Raw genomic sequence first — 19064 nt, 5'->3', positions numbered from 1 at the left:
GTGCCTCTGGCATTTATCAGTAGAGCTAGAGAGTTTTATAACACTTGTTCAAGAAAAGCAGAGACCAGGCTGACAGGTCAGAGCTGCCTCAGTCTTAAAAGGTAAGCACATACCTCTGGAATTTCAAAGGGGTCATAGGGCTACATTTTCTTAAGTTACAAGGAGTCAGGCTTCTTTACCAACTCAGTTCCTGAGTGTGGGGTTGCCATTAAATAAATAGGATCTCTGCCCAAGCTAAGGGGATAGGGCTGCCATACCAGAGGGGGCAGAACAGTGTCTATAGGAGCCAAGAGGGTTGGGGCACCAATGAACTAGGAGAATGAGGCTGTCCAAAGCCAAAGGAGCAGAGTTGCCATTTCAATGGGCCTGGAAAGCAGAGTTGAAGTCTAGGGTTGAGGGACTATTACCCAGAATCCACAGTGCCTGGCCAACACCCAGTATCTGGAGGGGAGGGTCACTGTCTACATGGTCATAGAGAACAGAGGATTACTTTCAAGCCTTGAGAGGCTTATGTAAATTGTTCAACTGGGTTTTTAAGTTGCTCAATGACTGTTTTATCTTCTTTCCCTCCAATAGCTCCCATTTATAATAGAATGTCTACTTGTTGCCTGTTCCACCATTGTACTATGGAAGCAGATAACTTGTACTCTAGATTTCCAGATAGAGAAATCTGGCCCCAAATTAGAATTTGGATTTGGAAGACCCATGGGAGAATATAGTGGGGGTCAAAGTGTTTTTGCACTTGGAAAGGTATGTATTTTGGGGGGCTAAATTGTGCCCCACAAAATATGTGTCAGCTTGGCTGGACCAAGATTCTCAGTGGTTTGACAATTGTGATGATCCCTCATGATGTGCTCTGATGTGATAAGCCAATATGAGGACTAATGTAACGATCTGATGTAATGGTGATCACCAATGGAGAAACATACAACACGTTTTTTTCTTTGTTGTTTTAGGTGCCTATGAGTTGGTTCTAACTCATAGCAACCCTACACACAACATAACATTTGTTGTGCATAGAGTCCTTATGCCATTCTCACAATTATTATGCTTGAGCCTACTGCTGCTGCCACTATGCCAAACTATCTTGTTGAGAGTCTGCCTCTTTTACACTGAATTTCCATTTTACCAAGCATGATGTCCTTCTGCAGGGAAGAGATCCTGTTAAGATGTCCAAAGTATGAGAGACAAAGTCTGGTTATCCTGGCTTCTAAGGAACTTTCTCGCTGTACTTCTTCCAACATGGATTTGTTTGTTACTATAGATGGATTTGTTTGTTACTATAGAAGTCCATGGAGTCCTGGTGTGACGCTGTGGGTTAATGCGTCAGACTGCAAAGCCATTTGAACTGCAAGGTTGGCGGTTCACACTCACCTGCGTCCCCTTGGAAACCCTATACAGGGTCGCTATGGTCGGAACCAACTCGACGGCACTTAACAACAACAACATAGAAGTCCATGGCACTTTCAATATTCTTCAACACCATAAGTCACATGCATCAATTTTTTTCTACAATCTTCCTTATTTATTGTCCAACTTTCACAAGCATATGAGGCTGTTGAAAATACCATAGCTTGGGTCTGGCACATCTTAGTACCCAAACTGATATCTTTGTTCTTGAACACTTTAAAGAGGTCTTTTGCAGCAGATTTGCCTAATGCAATATATCGTTTGATTTATTTGCTGCTATTTGCATGAGTATTGATGGTTGATCTGAGCAAAATCAAGTCTTTGAAAACTTCAAACTTTTCTCTATTTATCGTGATGTTATTTATTGGTTCAAGGAGCTCTGGTAGTGTAGTGGTTACAAATTGGCTGCTAACCTCAGGGACGGCAGTTCGAAACTACCAGCTGTTCAACGGGAGAAAGTGAGGCTTTCTACTCCTGTAAAGATTTACAGCTTCAGAAACCCTGTAGAGGGTCAGTATGAATCAGAACCAACTCCATGGCACATAACCACCACCAGCATTTATTGGTTCAGTTGTGATGACTTTTCTTTTTTACACTGAGGTACAATTCATACTGAAAGCTATAGTCTTTGATATTATTGTTGTTAACTGTCCTCGAGCCTTTTCCAACCCACAGTGACCTGTATAGGGTTTCCTAGGAGACGCTGATGAGCTTGAACCGCCAACTTTGCAGTTCAAATGGCTTTGCAGTCTGGTGCATTAACCCACAGTGCCACACCAGGACTCCATGGACTTATATAGTAACAAACATATCCATGTTGGAAGAAGTACAGCCAGAAAGTTCCTTAGAAGCCAGGATAGCCACACTTTGTCTCTCATACTTTGAACTACCTACCTTGTGGTTCGCAGACCAGCGCTGATCCTACAGTGTCACACCAGGAGTCCAGTTTCATATAATCCAGCAAATAATCAGAGATTATTTGCTCAGCATACCTACTGAATAAATATGGTGAAACAATACAACCCTGGCACAGACCTTTCCCGATTTTAAAGCATTCAGTATCCCCTTGTTCTGTTCTATGCACAGGTTATTCATGAACGCAATGAAGTATTCTGGAATACCCATTCTTCACAATGTTATCCATAGCTTATGATGATCTACACAGTCAAAAGCCTTTCTGTCATAAAGCAAAAGTAAACATCTTTCTGGTATCCTCTGCTTTCAGTCAAGAGCCATCTGATACTTTTATCTTATAAGAGATAACAGTTATAGATGTGAGCAGAGAAAGGGACACCTATTACCATCAAGAGAGAAGAGCCAATAGTGGAATGCATTCCTTGGATCTGGGTCCCTGCAATGTGAAGCTCCTAAATCCAGGGAATGACTAATGTTAAAAAGCTGGGCCTATAGATGCTGAAAGGAGACATGGACCTTTCCCTAGAGTCAGCACTGTGAATTCAGCCTTCTAGTCTCCCAAACCGTGAGAGAATAAATTTCTATTTATTAAAGCCATCCATTTAGAGTATTTCTGTTATAAGCAGCATTAGATAACTAAGACATGCTTCGCTACTTTTTTTTTTTCTATTATTCTTTTTCTTTCTTAAATTCCTCCCTTACCCCACCGTTTGTTTCTCTTCTTTTTCGCTCCTTTCCCATACTGTTTTTCTATCTTTACCCAGCACTCAAGAACTAGCGGCCCTATGCAGCCATACCCACTACACCTGAGGTCCCACTCACTGGGCCAGATCTACCACCTGCTCCAGCACCACTGACTCCATGACAGGCAATAGCCAACACCTTCCCAGCATTCCCTCAGTTGCTCAGTACCATCAGCAATAAGAGACTTGTGTCCACCCTTCCACCAAATCCACCCTGAGATAAGTGGTGAATAAATACCCAGAGCTGAAGAAGAAAATAGACAAAAAGCAAAACCTTCAACTAATTCAAAAGATGTGCATGTGGTGGTGGAAGGGTGATTAATAGAGAGAAGTCAAAACAAAACAACACCACAAATAAAAAGCATTTAAGATGTATACACAGAGTCCTGGTGCGGCTCTGTAGGTTAAGGCACTGGAGTGGAAAGTCGCTTTGAACCTCAAGGTTGGTGGTTCAAGCTCACCAGCAGCTCCTTGGAAACCCTATATGGGGTCGCTATGGATCGGAATCAAGTCAATAGCACCTCACAAGAAGAAGAAGGAGACATATACACAGACAGTAATCACAATAAAATAAATTGTCTCAAATTTCCATTTAAAAGTTAAAATTCTGAGAACAAATAAGACAACATGAATTCATAGTATTCACATAAGTACACAACAAAACATGACAGTATAAGGAAATGAAAGTGAAAGAATATCTAAAAAGATACACCAGGTTTACACAAAGAATGAGAAGTCACACTGAATAATTTCATGCTAGGGAATAACATGAAAATATTTTAAAAGAGCACTCTTCAGTATAAACAATTCAACAACAAGCCTACAATTGATTCTTAAATTCATCTCACCCCATTCAATTCATCTCAGGGTTTGAGCTTATTAACATCCTTTACAATCTGGCTCCTTTTGTCTGGTGTACTAGTATTCCTCCCAACATGTGAACATTTGAAAAGTATGGCAGCACCAAATGCAAGTCAGTGATAAAGAATGGTTAAGAGGTTAACAACTACTACAAAGTCAGGCAGTCCAACAACAGAACTATCTTTTCAGGTTGGCATCTGTTCTTTTAACATAATCAGTCAAGCAAAGTCCATCTAACAATACTATTATTGACCTCTTTATTTTTCCTTTACCTTTATTCACAAACACATCAAAATACATTTTCTCAAATGCTTTATGGAAATCTAGATATTCTGTATTCATTTCTTTGTACATGAGTCAAAAAGTAGTAATGCTATTAGTTCATTCATGCATGGGTTTAATTGAAACAAAATGTGTTTAAACATGTCTTTGCAATCAGTGCATGAGTACAGACAAGTTCCTTCAGTTGTTGTTACTTGTTTCTACCTGCCATTGAGTCAGGATCCGACTCATAGCGACCCTGTACAGAGTCCCATGTACAGGGTTTCCGAGGAGCAGCTGGTTGAGTTGGAACTGCCGGCCTTATGGCCCAAACAGACTTTGGAGTTCACCGCCTTAACCGGCAGCGCCACACCAGAAGTCCCTTCAGTAGTATACTTGCATTAGTCTCATTGTTGTTTGAGTTCCATTGAGTCGGTTCTGACCCACAGTGACCCTGTATAGGGTTTCCAAGGAGCAGCTGATGAGCTTCAAATGTCGACCTTGCTGTTCAAACTGACTTTGCAGTCCAGCGTATTAACCCACATTGCCACTCATTAATTAAGGTCTTAAAAACAAAAAGTGGTCCAATCAAAAAAGTGGCTTCAGGTGGGTCTGCTGAAGTAGTTAAACACAAGGCAGAAATGTCTGCTAAGAAGATTCTGGAGACTTTTTTGGGAATCCCAAAACAGTAATCTTGACAGATTTTCTCAAAGGATACAGGTTGATTACAGGGGCTGTTACAAAGAAGTTTTTTTAAAAAAAAAAAAAATAGAAAACTGCATTGGTGAGAAAAAGACCAGGAAAGTTACACCACGGAATTTGTTTCCATGATGTCAATGCACCTGCTCATTCTTTGAGGAGAGCAAGGGCTATTCTGTGAAAATTTCATTGGGAAACCTTAGCCCTGAACTTGTCCACATTACAGCCCTGAACTTGTACTTTCAGATTTTGTTTTCCCAAACTCAAGGAAAATTTAAAAAGAACATGATTTGAGTCCCTCAAGTTTGCCAAAACAAACATTCTGACATAGTGTAAACCAGTGTGCAGCATTCTTCAGGGAAGGGTCAGAGAGAAGCATACAGACATGGTAGCTGTGTGTCATAGACACAGATGGAGGCTACGTCAAGAAACAATTGCTTTATATTTTGATATTTTTGTTTAATAAAGGTTTCTATGATTTTATAGCAATACTTTTTACTTACCCTCGTGTGTGTGTGTGCGTGTACATTTGTATAGACACACCAATGTACATATACAGATATAAACATACATAAACAAATCTACTGACACTTGTGTACTAAATTATACAAAAATGTTTACATATACATAAATAATCACATTATACCTCATAGGTAGTTCCATAATGGCACGTAAATTGGCATTGCCTATTGGTTTCTGCATCTTGCTCAACATTGGTATAAAATATTACCCCATCTCCAGAGCAGGATACAATTTGCTTATCATTAGTGCAAGGTAAGAACTTTGCACTAAATATATTTGCTCGGTGTCCTGAACGAATTGTTGTCAAAACCTGAAACATAAAGAGAAAGTAGTTCTTGGTGATTTATTATCTCCTGGAATGAAATGCTCGTATTTACAAACATAGCCAATAATAAACTCTCATTAATATTTGCATTTTAATAAAGATTTATAATTTTATTCTGAATTATTATTATTAAAAATAAATCAGGATCTCACATTTCCTTTTTGCTCTTTCTTTTTTAGAAACAGTGTTATAAAAAGTTGTTGTTGTTGTTAAGTGCCATCAAGTTGGGTTTGACTCATAGCGACCCTGTATAGGATTTCTAAGGAGCAATTGGTGAGTTTGAACCTCCGACACCTTGAGGTTAAAACCAACCTTGTGGTCCAGTGCTTACCCTACAGCACTATACCAGGACTCCATTATAAAAAATAGTGGTATAAAAATCAAATATGTCCATTTCTACCTATTTGGTATTTCTGACTCCTTGATAAAATCTTAGTAAGTAAAGAACCAATATGATTGACTTCTGAAATTGACTATTTACTATGATTATTTTAGTTATTTCCTTTCATGGTGAAAAATAAATAAACTGAATGTAAATGACTCATAAAATAAAAATCATGAAATGATATAAGCAAGGACATAAAAGAAGTCCCAACTTCTAACTACTTAATTATATGCATAAAAACCAAATTCATGTGACAGAAATAAACTTTAAAATTTGTTTTCTAATAAGTGTAACATATATCACAGTTAAAAGGTTAATTCTAATATATAAAGAACATGTAAAAATTGGGGGAAAAGACTAAAATGTAATAGGGAAAAAAAGATACCAACAGATAACCAATCTAGAAACCAATGAATGTACTGCTATTAAGTGCCTTTGAATTGGATCCCATATAAGATTTCTGAGGCCCTCACCTTTCTCCTATGAAAGGCCTGGTGGGCTCAAACCACAGGACCATGTGGTTCTGCAGTTCAATATCTATCATACAGAGCCACTGAGCTCCCAAACCAATAAATGAATGGCCCTTAAAAAGCAGCAAAAATTATTCAATGTTGTCCGTAAGTGAAACACAATCGGAAGCTTTTCTGAGATACTGTTTCTTACTTATCAAATTGGCACTAATTAAAAAACTTGGCAACATTGTTTGTAAGTGAGGGTAAGGGGAAATAGGTGATTATACATTGCTGGTGGTGTGCTAAATGGCATGATGCCAATAGAAAGAAATTTCATGTTATCTCACAAAGATGTACCATTTATCCTTTCACCAAGCAAATCCCTTTCTAGGAATTTACCTAGAAAACACATCTCCAAGTATACAAACATTAATTAATTAACTTAAAAAACCACACACACATGCAACGAAGGGTAAGCCCAAAGGTATTGCTACTAAATCATAGAAAACTTTAATCAACAAAAAAATTATCAAAATGTAAAGCTATTGTTTCTCAATACATTCTCCATCCAGGTCTATCTATATACTTCTGAAGTCAGTGTTTCCATCTCTTTGATTCTACCCATTTGTATAAAGTGAAATATATTTATAGTTTTGAGAGTCTAAAGACTGAGTTAAATATAATGTTTTCATAAGGAAGTTAAGTAGATGCATGTAATAACTTCCAGCCTATACAAGAAACCTTAGAAAAGAAGGGTGCTCTATTGCAAATGAATATTTGCAATTGCTTGATTTTTAGCATATCTTTTTTTTCTTACATAAAATTGATTTTTTAAACTACTTTACCTTTCTGCTGTAGGGATTACTAATTACTAATTTAGTGTCATCTGAACCAGATAGAATATATTCTCCAGTGTCATTCCAACAGATTGTATTAACCTGAAAAGAAAACAGAAAAATATTGAGGAAACTGGACATAAAATGCCATCTTCCATTACCTGATGGGTCAAAATTTGTTTCACTAGTACGGTTACATTGGTGATAGACACTATTTACCAATTTACTGAAAATAGTAGTGACTGACACTTAACAAGCACAATGTCCTGAAATTTCCCAATGTGAAGTGTTTCTTAACTTTCATTGTCTGAGTTCATTATAACTAATAAATCAAATATCCAAAAATATAAAACAGGTCACTGGAAAAGGGGTTAGAAAAACTTAAGTACAAAACTGTAGTAATAAATGTTCTCTCTGGTACTGGTATAAAGACAGACATGCAGATCTACAGAATAGAAGTGAGAATCCCAAAATAAACCCTTACATATATGTCCAAATATTTTATATATATACAGTTAAGAGTGTCAAGACCCTTCAATGAGAAAAGACCAATCTTTAATAAAACTTATGCTGCAACAATTGAATATGCACATAAAAACAACAAGAACAAAAACAAAGTTGGGTCCCTTCCTCATACCATATACAAATATTAATTTAAAATAAACAACCAACCTAATATAAGAACAAAACCCACAAAACTCTTATAAGAAACCATAGAAATAAAGTCTTAAGGACCTTGAATTTGGTGAGTCTTAGATATGACATTGAAAAAAACTTTAGCATTACAAAAAAAAAAAAAAAGATAAACTGGATTTCATCACAATTAAACACTTTGGTCTATCAAAGGGCATTTTCAAGACATGAAAAAACCAACTACAGAATGGGAGAAAACATCTGTTAAGTCAGATATCTGATAATGGTCTAATATCCAGAATAACTGATAAAGATTCCGACAACTTAAAAACCATGACAAATAACACAATATGAAAATGAACAAATGAATAGCATAGATTTTTATCCAATGAAAATGGCCAAAAGCCACATGAAAAGATATTTAACATCATTAGTCATCAGAAGAAATGCAAATCAAAACCACAGTGAGATAACACTTTCCAGTGATTGTTGCTGTTGTTAAGTACCCTGGAGTCAGTTCTGACACATAGTGACCCTGTACAGGGTTTCCGGAGCTGTACATTTTTACAGGAGCAGAAAGCCTCATCTTTCTCCCGCGGAACTGCAGGTAGTTTCGAACTGCTGACCTTGAGGTTGGAAGCCCGACTCATAACTACGCTACCAGAGCTCCTTTTACAGTGATTGTTGTTGTTGCTGTTAAGTGCCGTCGAGTCGGTTCCGACCCATAGCGACCCTGAACATGGTTTTCCAAGGCTGTAAATCTTTAAGGGAACAGAAAGCCTCATCTTTCTCCTACGGAGCAGCTGGTAGTTTTGAACTGCTGATCTTGCAGTTCACAGCCCGATTCATAATCACATTTACAGTGATTAGGATGGCTAAAATTTAAAAACAAAGGAAAAGAACAAGAGTTGGCAAGAATTTGATGAACTTAGAATCCTTACACTGGTTTGGCCATTTTGGAAAACATTTTGGTAGTTCCTCAAAAAATAAACATAGAATTACCATGTAACCCAGCAACCCTATTCCTAGGTATATACAGGCATCCTTCCAAGATATTGTGGGTTCAGTTTCATATCACCACAATAAATCACCATAAAAAGAGTCACATTAATTTTTTGTTGTTGCCCAGGGCAAAAAGGCTATGCTTATCCATACTGTCGCCTATGAAGTATGCAATATAAAGTCTGAAGTATTGTGAGATTTATCAAAACATGACACATCTAAGGTACAACTACTAGTCTCTCCCCATCCAGATTAAAGAAAAGTGAAGAAAATCAAAGATGCAAGGAAACAATCCAAAGGACTAACAGACCACATGAACCCAGACCTCCACAACCCTAAAACCAAAAGAACTAGATGGCACCTGCCTACCACTGATGCCTCTGATGACTTCCCACATAGAGTGGGAAGATATGTGGGAAAAACTCAAACTCATAAAATGGCCAGGCTTATTGGTCTGGTAGACACTGGTGGGACCCCCTTCTGCAGCCTGGAACTGTGCTTTGTGCCAAACAATGGACAGGCCTATAAGGCAAACATAACACCAGGACAGTACGCATTCCTTACAGCAATCAGCCAGATGAGACAAAAAGTGCAGATTAGCCCAGGAATAAAATTCAGAAAGTAGGAAGGGACATGTAAGAGGGACAAATGTTGTTGTTGTTAAGTGCCTTCAAGTCGGTTCCGCGCCATTGCGACCCTGAACAGGGTTTCCGAGGAGTGACTGGTGAGCTTGAACCACTGACCTTGAAGTTCAAACAGGTTTGCAGTCTGGCACATTAACCCAGGGACAAATAGAAAACAGCAAATTCACAAAGGAAGTGGCAAAGTGTAGTTGCTCTGTGGGGATTACAATCAACATCATAAAACATGTAGTCTGTTGAATAAAAAACCAATTTGCTTTGTAAATGTTTACTCAAATCACAGTGAAACATTTTAAAAAATAAAAGTTTACACAGAAAGACAAATTGTGTACAAGCTGTTGGAAAACTGTCCAGGACAGACTTGCACCAAGCAGGACTGCCACAAACCAATTTGTAAACAATGCAGTATCTGTGAAGGGCAATAAAGCAAAGCACGATGAAACAAGGTATGCCTGTACCCCAAGAAATGAAAGCAGCTATCAAACACACACATGCACAGGCATGTTCATAGCATCACTAAACATACCAGCTAAAAGGTGAGGGGAAAAAACAATACGGTCATCAACAGATCAACAAACATAAGGTATAACCAGTCATTTCTCATTATTCTTGGCAGTTATGTTCTATAAAGTTGCCATGAACACAGAAGAAGTGAATACTGAATCACATTACTCCAATCACACTAATCCACAAGATTAGTTTCCTGAAAGTTTCTGGTCACTTTGCATCAACAGATCAAAATACAACCTAGCTGTGTTATGTGTTATTCTATTTAGAGATATTTTATATAATTAATATATGAGGGAAAAAATAAATAAATTAAAAAATATGAAGGAGCTTCAAAATGATTGTGGAAAAAATGGAATTTTACCATGAACTTTTTGAAGTCTCTTTTCAATTGCTGATAATAACTTAGGATTCACAGCCAATTAGTCCAAAGGAGATAGCTTTAACTCATAGCTGAACAAAGCTTATCTAACAACATCAGTCTTCTTGTGCTTAGGGACACTACCCAGCACAACAAGCACTACACTTGGGGGTCACTTTAAACAGTAAAATCACCAACAGAAAGTACAAAAATGTGGAAAGGTGACATTAAATAGACCATGAAAAAAGCACTCAATTACATTGTGAGTTGAACTCAAAAGGCACAGTGCCTCTTTTGTTTTACCAAAGCAAGTAACATGCATCATCTTACAACTTAAAAAGGTTTACCACTGTTGGGAAGCACAATAAAAAACATTTTCTGCCAAGCCAAACAAACTCTCCAAAAAAGTATAAGAGAAAGAAAACCGTTTTATTGTTGAATAAGCATTAAACCAGAATATGATGTATATTGTGGGCAATCCCCTAAAGAGATTGCAAAGACAGAAGATAATTTTATCCTTTTATATAGCCAGCCAAATGCAACCCATTCCACACATAGTCTAAAGTAAGAGAAGTTGATGGTACTGTTTGTTATATATAATTCATATACATTTACATGGTAACTGAAATACCCACCTGTGTTTCTTAATTACCTTTATTCAAAGGAAAAAATACCACACATCTTTATGACATGAGGTAGGTTTGCAAATTGGAATCAAACACCAGCTGAAATTAAGCTCTGAAACTATGAAAACTGGGACTAGGATATAGGGGTGCTATCACCCTTGTGCATCAGGGTTGAATCCTTTTATCACACTTATTCAGTCTGTATGCTGAGCAAATAATCCGAGAAACTGGATTATATGAAGAAGAATGTAGCAACAGGATTGGAGGAAGAATCATTAAAAACCTGTGATATGAAGATGACAAAATTTGCTTGCTGGAAGGAAAGAGTATTTGAAGTATTTACAGAAGATCAATCCTTTAGTATGGATTGCACCTCAATGTAAAGAAAACAAAAATCCTCACAACTGGACCAATAAGTAGCATCATGATAGAGAGAGAAAAGACTGAAGTTGTTACAGACTTCAATTTCCTTGGGTCCACAATTACTGATCATGGAAGCAACAGTCAAGAAACCAAACGATGTATTGCATTAGGCAAATCTGCTGCAAAAGTCCTCTTTGAAGCGCTTCAAAAGCAAAGATGTCAGATTGAGGACTAAGGTACACCTGACCAAATGGTATTTTCAATGGCCTCAGATGCATGTGCAAGTTGGACGTTGAATATGGAATATCTTAGAAGAATGGATGCATTTGAATTACGGTGTTGGAGAAAAATATTAAAAGTATAACAGACTGTCATAAAAACCAACAAATCTGTCTTGGAAAAAGTACAGCTAGAATACTTCTTAGAAGCAAGGATGGCAAGACTTTTGTCTCTCAAACTTTGAACACATTATCAGGAAGGACCAGACCCTGGAGACGTACATCATCCTCTGAACAGCGGAGGGTCAGCGAATAAGAGAAACATCTCCAACACAATGGACTGACACAGTGACTGCAAGAATTGGCTCAAACATAAAAAAAATTTCAAAGATGGTGCAGGCCCCTGCAATGTTTCATTCTATTGTGCATACAATCAACTTGACAGCATTTATCAACAACAATAACATAGCCAATACTGACAATATAAAAGCAGATACAGCTGACAGATGTAAAATAGAAAGATATAGGAAGATGGATGGGAGTTGAAAACATCATACATAGTGAGGATTCAAGAGGTAGTATCTCTACATGACAAAAGAAAATATTTAAGCAGGTTGCTTATGACACTGGACTGCAAAGTAGGTTTGAACCACACAAGGTTAGAGGTTCAAGCTCACCAGTCAGAAACCCTACACAGGATTGCTATGGGTCAGAACTGACTTGACAGCACTTAACAACAACAACAACAGAGAGCCCTGGTAGCATAATGGATTATGAGCTGGGCTGCTAACGGCAAGGTCAGCAATTCGAACCTACCAGTCACTCCATGAGAGAAAGATGAGGCTTACTGCTCCTGTCAAGGTTTACAGCCTTGGAAACCCTATACAGAGTCATTATGAGTCAGAACTGACTCAATGGCAGTGGATTTAAAGGATTTTCTTGGCTATAATCTTTACAGGAGAATGCCAGGTCTTTGTCTCAAGGAGTAGCTGGTGGGTTTCAACTGCCAACCTTCTGGCAGCCAGTTCCAGTTTCTCCATATCCTTGCCGACATTTGTCTTCTACCTTTTTCTTTTTTTTTTTTTGGGGGGGGGGGGATAACTGTCATTCTAGTAGGTATGAAGTGTTATCTCATTGTGATATTGAGTTTTATTTTCTTAATGACTAATGACATTAAGCATCTTTTAATATACTTATTTAAATCCTTAGACCATTTTTAATTGGGTTTGCCTTTTTGTTGTTCACAGTTGTATGAATCTTTTACATATTTTGCATACTAAACCCTTAGCAAGCCGTAGTAATGCAGTGGTTATAGCACTCAGCTACTGGTCAAAAATTCAGTGGTTCAAACCCATCAGCCACTCTATGGGAGAAAGAAGTGGCAGTCTACTTCAGTAAACATTTACAACTTTGGAAACCCTATAGAGCAGTTCTATTTTGTCCTATAAGGTAGCTATGAGTCGAAATTGACTCAATAGCAGTTGCTGTTGTTGTTGTTAGGCACCGTCGAGTTGGCACCAACTTATAGTGACCTTATGCACAGCAGAACAAAACACTGCCCAATCCTGGGCCAACCTCATTACCACTGCCACACTTGAGTCCATCGATGCTGCCACTTGGCCAATGCATCTCATTGGGGGTCTTCCTCTTTTTCTCTGACCCTCCACCTTACCAAATATGATATCCTTCTCCAACAATAGCAGTAGGTGGTATTAAACCCTTATCAGACATATGATTCCCAAATATTTTCTCCTGTTCTGTAACGTGGATCTTTCACTTTCTTAATCAGGTCCACTGATACACAAAAGTTTTTAATTTTGATGAAGTCCAGTTTATCTATTTGTCTTTTGTTTGTGCTTTTGGTGTCATAGCTAAGAATCCATTGTCAAAAACAAGATCTTGAAGCTGTATCTCTATGTTTTCTTATATGAGAGTTTATGATTTTAGTTCTTATTATTTAGGCCAATGATCCATTTTATGTTAAGTTTACTAAATGGTGTAATCATTTGACTCAAAAAAAAAAAAAAAGATTTAAATTAAGTTTTAAAATAAATAATATACTCATTAGTTGCTCATCAGAAACACTATACAGGGTCATCATGAGTCAGAACCAACTTGACAGCACTAAACAACATCAAAGCCTTAAACCTGAATATGGTGAGTATTATAGGCAATCCCCTAAAGAGATTGTAAAGACAGAAAATAATTTTATCCTTTTATATAGCCAGCCAGATGCAACCCATTCCACACATAGTCTAAAGTAAGAGAAGTTGATGGTGCTATTAACAAAATAATAGTATATTATTTTTCAAATCACTGATTGATTCATCCGCTCCCACTCATCAAGTTTGCCTGTTACTTACTGCCTTCTCATCTTTGGTTTTAGTTAAGTGCTGCCCTTTTGGTCTGATAGAATTGATTGTTCTAAGGAACACATTTTTTCCCAAATGTTACTTAAAATTCAAACTAAGAACCAAAGCCAAAACAAAAAGATCAGACTTACTAGAAACTAGAGGAACCTCTGAGACTATTGCCCTAAGACAATCTTCTAACTTGAAACTGAAGACACTCTTGGAGACCACCTTTCAGCTAAATAATAGACAACCCTATAAAATAAACAGTAACACTTGGGAAGAATGTGTTCCAAAAGGTATGTTTAAAAGTACAATGTTAGATCATTTTCTGTAATGTAACAGAATATCCCAATATAAGAGAAATGGTACTTTGAGAATACAAATGAATATACTGACTTTCAGTAATAACTAGTCCTTACTTAGGGAGCCCTGGTAACAGATAGAATTATAATTTGGGCTGCTAACTGCAAGGCCAGCAGTTCAAGTCTACAAGTTGCTCTGCAGGAGAAAGGTGAGGCTTTCTGCTCCCATAAAGATTTACAGCCTCAAAAACCCTATACAGGATAGCTGAGTCGGAATCGATTGGGTGGAACACTACCATCACCACCACCAGCAGCAGCCTAGCAAATTCAGATCATAGGGTTTGTTTCAGTAAAAGTAAACACCTTTCTCTCCCATTCTGCTTCAGTCAGCCACACTATAAGTCTTACAACCCTAAGGGTACAGATTTAAGGGACAAGTATTAAGATAACAAGGAGTGATATCTTATCATCATTAAATATAGGAAAACCAGACCCTGTATGCCTCCTTATGTGATATACTATCATCTGTTAAGTATTCCTGCAAAAAGTTAAATAAGAGCCAAATTAAGTCTTCAGGAGTAAATTCCAGTTACAGAAAATGCCAAGTTTACAGAAATAAGTTAAATGATGCTACAAGATTGAAACAAGCAAAGAAATCCAGAATGTCAGAGAGTTTATAGGAAAAGTGATTCACTTTCTGTAACAAGCCAATGGCAGGGGTCAAAAAGGAGAAGACTAGATAAGAAGCACAGCAATCAATTCACAGGTTTTGCTTAGATCCTGTTTTAAACAAACAATAGAAAGTTTTTTTTGTTTTTTTAATCAGGGCAATTAGATTATGAACTGAATATTAGATGATACCAAAAAAATACTGCTGATATTCTTCAAGATTATAAAATGGTGTTTTGATTATATAAGGAAATGTCCATAGTTGTTAGGTTGCCATATAGGTGTGAAATGCTAAGACATCTGGATTGATGTTTAAAATACCTTTTGAAATAAAAGAAAATAAAGAAATGAATAAAACCTTGATAATTGTATCAAGTCAATGAATACATGAGAGGTATGTTTGAAAAGTTTCATTAAAGAAAATTAAAACGGGTATTTTGGCCTTGTTGAATTTGAGATGCATATTAGAAAATGCAAGGAGCTCTGGTAGCATAGTAGTTACGAATTGGGCTGCAAACTGCAAGGCCAGCAGTTCGGAACTACCATCTTGCTCCGTGGGAGAAAGATGAGGCTTTCTGCTCCCGTAAAGATTTACAGCCTCGGAAACCCTGTACAGGGTCGCTTTGGGTCAGCATCGAGTCGACGGCACTCAACAACAACATTAGAAAATGCAAGTAGAAATGTAAATAAAGAATTCAATATATGAATCTGGAGTTCTAGAAAGAGGTGGTCGTCATGGTTTTTAAGCCATGGAACTAAGTAGGGTCACACAGAGATAGAGAAGAAGGTGCCTGGGAGGTGCCAGAAGAGAAATAGGTTTTGAAAGACATGAAGTTGAAGAGTCAAAGACAGAAAAGAAAGATGTAATTAGCCGGTGATATAGAAGAGAAGCAAGGGAGAGTGTTACAAAAACCAACAGGAAAAGAGGATACGCTCAATGTCTAAATTTTCAGAAAACTGAGCACTAGATTTAGGCATATGATGGTTACCAATGAGCCTAACAATATCAGTTTCAACAAAGTGAAAGAAATGAAAGCCTTTCAATCATCTCCATTAAAAAAAAAAATTCCTGTAGACTTTACTGATTTCAAAATATTCTTTCTATGTTTTAATGTAAAAATTTTATTCTCCCATATTATTATAGTTAGTTACAATCCTTTTTAGGGGAATGCAGGCATTTCATCAAACATTTAAACACATACTATTAAAATACTTCCTAGTTGAGAATCGATTATTACTTACACAGCCATCATGCACATTCAGGGTTGCTTCAAGTTTCAATCTTTGGATAAATTCTCTTCTTCCTGTGCAAAAAGAAAGAAAGAAATCCTACAATTTATTGCTGAGAAAAATGTAAAGGAGATAAGGCAATTCAATGAAGAAAGAATAGTCTTTTCAACAAAAGATGCTGAAACAACTGTTAAGTGCCATTGAGTCTGTTCTTCTGACTCATAGCGACGTTGTACAGGAGCAATTGGTGGGTTTGAACTGCCAACCTTGTGGTTCACAGTCCAATGCAAATCCTATAGAGCCACACCAGGAGTCCTAGCCACATTCAAAACACGAGCCTAGGCATAGAACTTACATCTTCACAAAGATTAACTCAAAAATGGGTCACACGGATTATGAGGGTTGGAAATACAAAAGTAGTTTTGTAACAAGGAAGGGAGTGATTAATTCTCCAGGATAGGAGCGGAGGCCTCTGGGACCATAAACAGAGAAGAGCCGAGAGCAGGACCCTACCCAGAGAAACAGAGATGCCTGAGATGGAGACAGAGATGAGGACGACGTGGAGTGATGAAGAGACTGGGGACTTTGGACCCAGAGAGGGAAAGGGACTGTGGGTCGAAAACTGGGGGGAGGAGGGGGAAGCGTAGGGGGCGGGTTTCTGGGATATACCCTTTAGGTGGTCGATGATGTATGGAGGGGATTGGAACCATGGCAGTGAGATGATATACAATGGAATGAATGTAAAACTAAAGTTCTCCCATGTAAACTATCATATAATTTTCAATAAAACATTAAAAAAAAAAAAAAATGGGTCACAGACCTAGCCACTGAGGGCTATAGCTGAGAGTGAAGTGGTCAGCTGGTCTGATGTGCAGGGAGGTGTGCATGAACTCTCAAACTTGCAGGTAGTACCCATTTGACCTAGTTTGAAGGGCTAGCTGACCAGAATTCAACCAGATGAAGATGAAGATGCTATATCCTACAGGATAGGGTTTCCAAGACCGTAATCTTTACAAAAGTAGGCTGACACATCTTTCTCCTACAGAGTGGCTAGTGAGTTAAAACTGTCCATCTTTTGGCATAGCATTCAAGTGCTTAACCACTGCATCACCAGGGCTCCTTCTTTAGCCATTGTTGTTGCTGTTCAGTGCCGTCAAGTTGGCTCCAAATCATAGCAACACTGTATAGGATTTCCAAGGAGTGGCTGATCTTGCAGTTAACAGCTTAGTGCTACACCAGGACAGATGCAAATCAAAACAACTAAAAGATACCGTGTGGTTGAAAACAACAAACAAAAAACCCTGCTGTTGGGTTAAGTGTAAAACAGTGTAACTACTCACCAGCTGTTCCTCAGAAACCCTATACAGGGTCGCTTTGGGTCAGAACCAACTCGACAGCACTTAACAACAACAACATTTGAAAACAGTCTGCTGCATCCTCAAAAAAACTAGAAATAGAAGGCTAACTAGGCAAAGACACTGCACAGACCCTCTATAATCAAAGATATGAGAGACCAAATGAAACATACAGATGAAAATTCGGGAACCCTGAACTTTAGAGGAAAGGACAGAGAACTGGACTGAGTGCATACTGGAAGGAGAAGCTGAGCAGGGACAGCGAGAGAGGGAGACAGACTGGTCAGACACAGACACATCTTGGGAGCAGCTTTGTTAACAGAAGGTGGCCTGGTAGAACTGATTCACATATGAAATGGGGAAAATGTGATTGCTTCTTTTTTCCACGTTCCTCTGTTGTGTAAAGGTGTAGTCACCTCACCCTCATCCACTTGCAGCTCACACCCTGCTCTCCAGGAGTTTGAAGCCATGTGGTCAGGAGACACACCAATGTGAGGTGGGGCCAGCTGTGCAGCTTCCATGAGCCACTCTGGTATCAGGATTCAGGCGACTCCGCTTCAGACCTACAGAACCCGCAGCCACCAGACCAACATTTAACCAATCACCCTGCTCCTAGCTGCCCTGTGGTCCTAACAGACCCTGAAACCAAGCTACACTGTTTTGTTGTTGTTGTTGTTGTTAAGTGCTGCCGGTTCTGACACACAGCGACCCTGAACAGGGTTTCTGAGGCTGTAAAGCTTTACAGGAGCAGAAAGCCTCCACTTTCTCCTGCGGAGCAGCTGGTAGTTTCAAACTGTTGACCTTGCGTTTGCAGCCCAATTCGTAACCACTACGCTACCAGAGCTCCTTTGTTTTATTTTCAGGTTTTATTTTTGGTTTTTCCTTTTGTTGTTTTGTTGTTTTTGTTTATTCTTTCTCCTCCTCCTCTTCTTTTCATTCCCTTGAATGACATCTTTTCTATCTCCAATGCTGTTCCTTTTTCCTTCATTTCACATTTCCCCTCTTCTTTTCCTTTTGTTCTCTCTTTATTACTCTCTTTCTCTTTTCATCTTCCCTCTCCCTGGGTATTCTAAGTGCTTGTTTTGTTTGTTTGTTTCTCTTTTCTTTTTTTTCCTTTTATGTCCTCTCTTACTAATCTCTTCTATAGTTCCACCTTCCAGTCCTTCTTCTCTTTCTAATTTATTCCTAAGTGTTTTATTTTTGTTTCTTCTTTTTATTTTCTCTCTTACAGCTCCATTTTACTGTTCCTCTATGTCTTTATGTTTCTCTGCTATTCCTAAGAGTTTTCAGTGACTAGCGATTCGGAAGTAGTTTGTCACTCTTTCTTCCCAGTCTGTCTTTGTCTTTGCAAAGGTTGGGAGCAAAGAGGAAGGACCAGTAGTTAGAAAATTTGG

General features: G+C 38.1%; 1 protein-coding gene across 4 annotated transcripts in view; it reads right to left on the bottom strand.

Moving 5' to 3' along the window:
• DCAF6 (DDB1 and CUL4 associated factor 6) overlaps positions 1–19064 on the bottom strand; it is a 162056-nt gene that overhangs the window by 110466 nt on the left and 32526 nt on the right. For 3 of the 4 annotated variants that reach the window (XM_006872620.1, XM_006872622.1, XM_006872623.1), the window contains exons 2-4: positions 16328–16389; positions 7419–7511; positions 5536–5721 (exon numbers count right to left, since the gene is read on the bottom strand). In XM_006872620.1, coding sequence (XP_006872682.1) covers positions 5536–5721; positions 7419–7511; positions 16328–16389 — 341 coding nt within the window. The remainder of the gene's footprint in view (positions 1–5535; positions 5722–7418; positions 7512–16327; positions 16390–19064) is intronic. The other variant, XM_006872621.1, reaches the window with a different exon arrangement.

The sequence above is a fragment of the Chrysochloris asiatica genome, unplaced genomic scaffold, assembly GCF_000296735.1.
Source record: "Chrysochloris asiatica unplaced genomic scaffold, ChrAsi1.0 scaffold00207, whole genome shotgun sequence".
Lineage (NCBI taxonomy): Eukaryota > Metazoa > Chordata > Mammalia > Afrosoricida > Chrysochloridae > Chrysochloris > Chrysochloris asiatica.
The sequence above is the reverse complement of the archived record's forward strand: the minus strand, read 5'-3'. Positions and strand labels throughout refer to the sequence as shown.